Genomic DNA, 7,500 nt, shown 5'->3' with positions numbered 1-7,500 from the left:
CATGTCCGCCCTTATCAGCAGGACGCTAAACGGTTCCAGGTGATTGATTGCAACTTGGCAGAATACGTTAGACAGGGAAGATGAATAACACGATGAATAATCTCGAGAATAACAAACCGCTGTGAATGTTTGCCTTCTTGGGTCATTTCCACACACACACACAGATTCGCTTCCCACACACATGTGCATATTGGCTAGCACATAGACACGCATATATATCACACGAGCATACAAACACGCAAAGGTACGTACACACGTTTAAATTCATGTATGTGTGTTCATCCACAAACACGAACAAACAAAACGCACACACACAAACGTTCATGTATGTATTGTTATCCACACACACACAAAAAACAAACAAACAACGACAACAATTATATACCTATGATCATGTATGTATGTACATCCATAAAGACACGCAATACAGACACACACGCGCGCGCCCATGTGCGTATGACCACACACACATACACACACTCACACACACACACACATACACACACACACACACACACACACACACAATGGTGAGGTGTCGACAACAAGGTAAAGTAACATAGGAATAGGGAAAAGAGAGAGATGGGGAGTGGAGCGGGGAAAGGGGAAAAAGCGATAAGTGAAGGAAGAGATAATAGATAGAGCAAAGAGGAGGAAGGTACAGAGAAGGGGGAGATAGGGAGAGGGGGAGGGGAAGGAGGGACATAGGTGGCCGAAGGGGAAAAGAGTAGGACAAAAAAAAAAAATAAAGGTGTAGAGGAGCATACGATGATAAGAGAAAGAATGTGAAGAGGAGGATGAGGAAGATTTAGTGGGGGAGGGGAGGGGAGGGGGAGGTGCAAAAAGAGAGAAGGAAGAGAAGGGAAAGAAGAGAGAAGGGGAAAAATAGAATTAGGGAAAGGAATAGGAGAAGAAAAAGAAGACCAAGTTCAAAAGGGGAGGGGGAAAGGTAGAGTAAGATGGAAGATAGGAAATCGGAGAGCAGGAAGGAGGAAGAAAGAGGAGGAGGAGGAGGAGGAGGAGGAGGAGGAGGAGGAGGAGGAGAAGGAGGAGGAGGAGGAGGAGGAGGGAGGGGACAGAGGTAACATGATTAGGCTGCTCATGGTGATTACAGGCCTCGTAAAGGTGAAGGGTCAAGAATTTAATCTCAACCACGATAGAGGAGGTAGGGGATCTCTCACTGACGTTTATTTGCGGTTAATCCCGGTTAATCTAGCGTGGATTTCCTTCTTGATAATCGGGGGAGAAAATGGATTTGGAAAAAAAAAAAATAGGCTTACCGTCGTTCAGGATCGGTATTTCCCTGACACGTGTCCCGAGTTTCCAAAAGCCTGGATACGTGTTTCCGCCTCGATAGCAGAGGAAAATCGTCCATAACGACATCTAACTATTGTGAGAACAAGACCTTTGTAGTTCAGGCTTTCCACGGACGGAATAGTACAGGACACGTAAATTGCCCAAGTCCAGTATAGTGTGTACCCTTTCATTTCTGGCTTGAGTGGCTCTCTCGGGGTATGTGTCTGGTGCTAAGTGCAGCGGCCTCGGGCCAGGTCCGAATTCAGCTTTGTTGTCTGGCATCGGATCTCTCGTTCTCTGCTCTCTGTTTTCGTGTTTCTCTTTGGTGTCTGTTTTGTCGTGTTTTTATTTATTTATTGTTATTATTCTATCATGTTTTTTATTTATCATTATTATTCTATCATGCTTTTTAAATACATTATTATTGTTCCATCATGTTTTATTTATTTATGATTATTATTCCATCATGTTTTTATTTATTTATTATCATTATTCCATCATGTTTTTTATTCATTATTATCATTCAATCATGTTTATTCGTTTTTTATTAGGTTTATCATTCTGGTAAAAAAAAAAAAAAATCCTACAGGTTCGTTCTCTCCCTGTGATTATCTTTCGCGGAGAGAAGCTAGCATGGAATATTTTTCGTATGGTGTTTGCTTGTTGGTAATAAATATATATAAATACTAACTTGCGTGCAAGTTGGGAGTGGTTGCATGTGAGCTTTTGCACGGGTGCGTGTCGAAGTTGTTAATGGTTTTGTGCTGCATTGCACGTACCAAACAAGCTTATGTCACTTTTTTATATAATGAAAGGAAACGGACCCGGTCTTGTTCTATTAGGTTGGTGCGTGTGTCAGTTCCGTGTTATTGATTGGATCAGCAAACAGCCACCCTTTCCTTCGCTTCTTTGGATTTTTCGGATGTTTGTGCCAATGCTACACGTCATAATGACTCTATTTGCCTGTCTCTTTCTAACTCTGTGTCTCTTTGTCTCTCTCTCTCTTTTCTCTTCCTCTCTCTCTCTCTCGTTCTCTCTCTCTTTCTCTCTCTCTCTCTCTCTCTCTCTCTCTCTCTCTCTCTCTCTCTCTCTCTCTCTCTCTCTCTCTCTCTCTCTCTATCTATCTATCTATCTAGCTCTCTCTCTCTCTTAAACGTACCTAGGACACGAGTCTCAAAAATTCTGCTAGTCTCTCTCTCTCTCTCTCTCTCTCTCTCTCCTTTCTACAGTATATTTCCCTCTCTATCTCCAATTTATCTCGTCCTGTCGTCCTCTTTTTAACCATATATGATTTCCATGCCTCATCCACCTCATCCCCTATCCTGCTTCACATAATGTTTACGTCACAGTGTGAATGGGGAGGGGAGGGAGGGGGGGAGTAGGAGGAAGGGAAGGGGAGGAGTAGGAGGAAGGGCGGGGGAGAAGTAGGAAGACATGGAGGGGGAGGAGTAGGAGGAAGGGAGAAGGAAGAGAAGGAGGGGGAGAGGGTGGGAGAGTGAGAGGGAGGATGTAAGGGAGGAGGAGGAGGAGGAGAAGGAAGATCGGGAGTGGGAGGGGGAGGGGGAGGGGGATCAGAAGCTGAGGAGTAGGAAGAGGAGAAGAAGAAGAAGAAGAAGAAAAAGAAGATGATAATGAAGAAGAAGTAGAAAAAGGAGAAGGAAGTCGCTGAGGAGGAGGAGGCTCAGAAAAAAAAATCAGAAAGAACATAAGAGAAAAAAAATATGATAAAGAAAAGAAAAAAAAGAGAAAGAAGACCAACAAAGAACGAGGTGAAGAAGAGAAAGAGAGAGAAAAAAACAAAACAAGAAAAAAAAAGAGCTAAGAGAGACTGACGAACTCAAGAAGTCAAAAGGAAGGAATGAAACTTGCCTTGCGAATTCCCTCCGGCATTAGGAATGAGTTGTGTTCACCTTCCGAGCTTTGATCCAGCCGTTCAGCGCCTCTTTGATGTGAAGTCCTTGGCAAGCCTTAGTATACTCTAGTTCCTCTCCTTCTGCTCTTGCTTTGATTTCTTTCTTTTGCTTGTCTCCTTCTTCGTTATTCTCTTTTTACTTCTTTTTAATCATCGTTGGTGTTTTTTTTTGTTTTTTTTTTAAGTCTTTTTCCCTTTTTCTTTTTTCTGTTTCTTCTTCTTCATCCTCTTCTACTTCTTTCTCCTACTCATCATCATCTTTTTCCTTTTCTTATTTTTTTTCTTATTTTCTTTCATTCTTTTCCTCATTATCTGCTTTTGGGGAACGGAAAGACGAATTAAAAAGTAAACAGGTAAGATAGATGAACAAGAGAGAGAGAGCGAGAGAGAGAGAGAGAGAGAGAGAGAGAGAGAGAGAGAGAGAGAGAGAGAGAGAGAAAGGCACAGAGAGAGAGAGAGAGAGAGAGAGAGAGAGAGAGAGAGAGAGAGAGAAAGGCACAGAGAGAGAGAGAGAGACAGACAGACAGAAAGACAGAAAAAAAAGATCAGAATCACCCCCCCCCCAAAAAAAAAAAAAAAAAAAAATCATTAATTCCCACACTACATGACCAATCCCAACCCAACCATCCCCACTGCACGCCCACTAACGCAACCACCCATTACAAACACACCATACTTTAATCTACAGCCTCATGGATACTCGTAGCCTGGCTGGCGACGCACCAATTTGGACCTTAATAGACTTATATTAAGAGGTGTCATTTCCTTGCTCTAGACAGCAGACCGGCGCCTCTAGAATGTCATGACGCAGATGAAATTATCAACTTTATCGAGAGTGATTATGGCCTCTTTAATCATGCAGTGATGGCCATTATACTAGTTTCATTTCAGGAGAGGCTGGGGGGGGGAGGGGGATTACCCTTGTTGGAATTATTTTTTTTTTTTAGCATTATTATTCTTTCTTTGTCATTCTTTCATTTGTGTGTGTGTGTGTGTGTGTGTGTGTGTTTGTGTGTGTGTGTGAGTGTGTGTGTGTGTGTGTTTGTGTGTGTGTGTGTTTGTTTGTGCATTGTTGAAGTTATGATTGGTATTGTCATTCTGATGAGTGTTGTCCTTATTTTTGTTGTTAGCACTATCATCCTTAATGTTATTATCAACGTTGCTATGTCACTGTTACCGTTATTGTTGTTATCATTATTATTATCGTCATTGTTATCATCATCATTATGATTATGATCGTAATGGTGATGACTATTATTACTACTTATTATTACTAACATCATTATCATTTTCGCTATTATCATTATCCTCATAATAATTAACAGTATTATTTTCGTTATTATAAGCATCGTTACTTTCATTACTAATAAGGTCATTATTATCATCATTGTTGTTAGTCGTGTCAATATCAGTATTATCATTATTACTACTATTTCTATCATCATTTCTATTATCAATATCATTATCATTGTTATTGTTATCATTATCATCATTTTCATTGTTATGATTATCATAATTATTATCAACCTTTAACATTATCCCCTTCTTTATCATTATCATTACCGTTATCACTATAACTTTTTAGTATTGATCAAACAGATGATAGTAAAAATATTAATCATATTGATAATAATAATGATGGTCATAGTAATGGTACCCTTACTTATACTACTACTAATGGTGACGATAAGGATGATTATAATGATAATCATAGTCATTATCATAACAGTATTGGTAATAAGTATCATGATAAGTAACATACATTTTTTAAAGCAGAATTTTTTAAAAAATGACCTTCATATTTGCCGAATATCAATAACAAGTTAGAAAGATATTGATAAACGTTAGACAAGTGACAACAGCAGCTGTATGGGTTGCTGTTATACAAGGCAGGTACAAACATTGTGCTTGGAACTGTTTCAGAGCATTGCATTTGTTGTGTATGTTTTCCTGGAATGCAATTTGATAATGCTTTCCTCTCTTTTTATCGTTTTATTCTTCTGTCTCTCTCATTTTCTCCTTCTCTCTTTCTCTCTCTTCCTCTCCCAACTCTTTTCCTTTATCCCTTTTCCTATCTCTTCCGTTTTCGCTCTTTCTCTTCTCGTTTCTCTATTTCTCTCACTCTCTCTCTTCCTCTCCCGTCTCTTACTCTTTCTCATTTCTCTCTCTCTTCTTCCCTCTCCTAATTTTTTTTTCTCGTTCTCTTTTATCTCTCTTTCTTTTTCTTCTCCCATCTCTCTTCTTGCTTCATCTCTCTCTCTCTCTTTTTCTTATCTCTCTCCCTTCTCCTCCTATCTTTCTCTCTTCCTCCTTCCCTATCTCTTCCCCTTACTTTTTATTTTTTCTTTCTCTCTTCCTTTCCCATTTTCACCTTTCGTCATCCTCCTTTCATTTATATCCCTATTTTTTATCTCTCTTCTTCTCCCCCTTTCTCCTCTCCCTCCCATTTCTTAGACTTTCTAGTCTCTCTCACCTTCCTTCTTCCTCTCTCCATTTGTCCTCCGTTTTCTCCAACTTCCCCTCCCATTTCTTACACTTTCTCCTTCCTTCTCTCCTCTTTCATTTCTTACACTATCTCTTCCCTCTCCCTCTTCCTCTCTCATTCCTTACACTCCTCCCCTCCCTTGTCTCCTCTCTCCCCCATTTCCAATCTTATCTCTCTCTCTCCACGTCTTTTGTTGTCATTTCCACTAATTTATTTGTCTGTCTGTCCCCAGGAGTGCCTCAGTACACACGGATTGTTGAAGATTCTGGAGAGGACGTGATCTTTGATGAGGTAAGTCCTTAGAGTTCTTGTGTGCAGAGATTAGTTAGGGATAAATGTGTGTTTTTTGTGGGTTATTTCTGTTTGTTTTTGTTTTTTGTTTCATATGAGAAGGGATTAAGATGATAGGCTACTAAAGGGGAATATTCATTTTTTGTTCTTCTCATTTTCTTTCTCTCTTTTTCTCTTTCGATCTCTTTCTCTCTCCTCGCTCTCTTTCGTTCTCCCTCTCCCTCTTTCTCTTTTTTTTTTTTGTCTCTTTCTCCCTTGATCTTTATCTCTCTCTCTCTTTCGCTCTCTTTCTCCCTTTCTCTCTATCTCGCTCTCTTTCTCTCTCTCTTGCTCTTTATCTCTCCCTCTTTCTCTCTTTTTTATCTCTTTCTCCCTTGCTCCTTATCTCTCTCTCTCTCCTTCGCTCTCTTTTTCCCTCTCTCTCTCTCGCTCTCTTGCTTTCTCTCTCTCCCTCTCTCTTTCTCTCTCGCGTTTATACTCGTAAATCCATTTCAAATAGATTGTACTTACCTAATAGTTTGGAAATATCAATATTGCCTAAAGCGTTTCCGAACTCTGGCTCTACATTCAGAGGCATTGGACTGAATTAAAAGACCTTTGCCTTTAACATTTACATTGAAGATATGAAAAAATTTTTTTTTAGATAAACTTAAGATTTCTCATTTATTGGTCTTGTGTTTTGTAATCATTTTAATTAGTATTTTTACTGTTTATAATTCACTTTTATTTTTATCTTTATTGATATATCTTGTTAAACTTTTATCATTCTTATTAATCACCATTTTTATAAGTGTCGTAAAAAAAAAAAAAACACTAATTATAAAAAACAACAACAATGAATAACTGAATATATACGAAAAAAAAAAAAAAGATAATTTAATCTTTAATTTGAAAACGACTCGACTAAATGCAGCTACTCACTGGAGACTTCCCAAAAGAGAGACACGGCGCTAAGAACTTTTCGATGGTCTGAAGGTGAGCTTTCGGGAACTCATTTCCTTAAGTCGGCTCAAGCGTCATGAGCAAACTTTCAACCGAGGAAGAAAAAAAAAAAAAAATTAGTTCGAGTTTCCGGGGGAGGGGGGAGGGGGGAGGGTGCGAGGTCGTATGTCGATTTTTATTTTCTCTTGAATGCTTTAGTGTTGACACTTTCGTGTTTTTATTCACTTTTCATATATACATATATATGCATACATACATATATGCATATATATAAATGTAGGCACACACACACATACACACACACACACACACACACACACACACACACACACACACATATATATATATATATATATATATATATATATATATATATATATATATATATATACTTATATATGCATATCTCTCTCTCTCTCTCTCTCTCTCTCTCTCTCTCTCTCTCTCTCTCTCTCTCTCTCTCTCTCTCTCTCTCTTATATATATATATATATATATATATATATATATATATATATATATATATATAATATATATATATATAATATATATAATATATATATAATATATATAAT

At 38.5% G+C, this 7,500-nt stretch overlaps 1 protein-coding gene across 3 annotated transcripts in view; it reads left to right on the top strand.

Annotated features, from left to right (window-relative positions):
• LOC122252678 (otoferlin) overlaps positions 1–7,500 on the top strand; it is a 390,650-nt gene that overhangs the window by 220,449 nt on the left and 162,701 nt on the right. For all 3 annotated transcript variants that reach the window (XM_086535872.1, XM_086535873.1, XM_086535871.1), the window contains exon 2: positions 5,926–5,984. In XM_086535872.1, the coding sequence (XP_086391998.1) occupies positions 5,926–5,984 (59 nt within the window). The remainder of the gene's footprint in view (positions 1–5,925; positions 5,985–7,500) is intronic.

Source organism: Penaeus japonicus, unplaced genomic scaffold, assembly GCF_977035675.1.
Source record: "Penaeus japonicus unplaced genomic scaffold, GWHDUDI00000001_assembly GWHDUDI00000004, whole genome shotgun sequence".
NCBI classification, from domain to species: Eukaryota; Metazoa; Arthropoda; class Malacostraca; order Decapoda; family Penaeidae; genus Penaeus; species Penaeus japonicus.
This window is presented reverse-complemented; position numbering and strand designations above follow the sequence as displayed.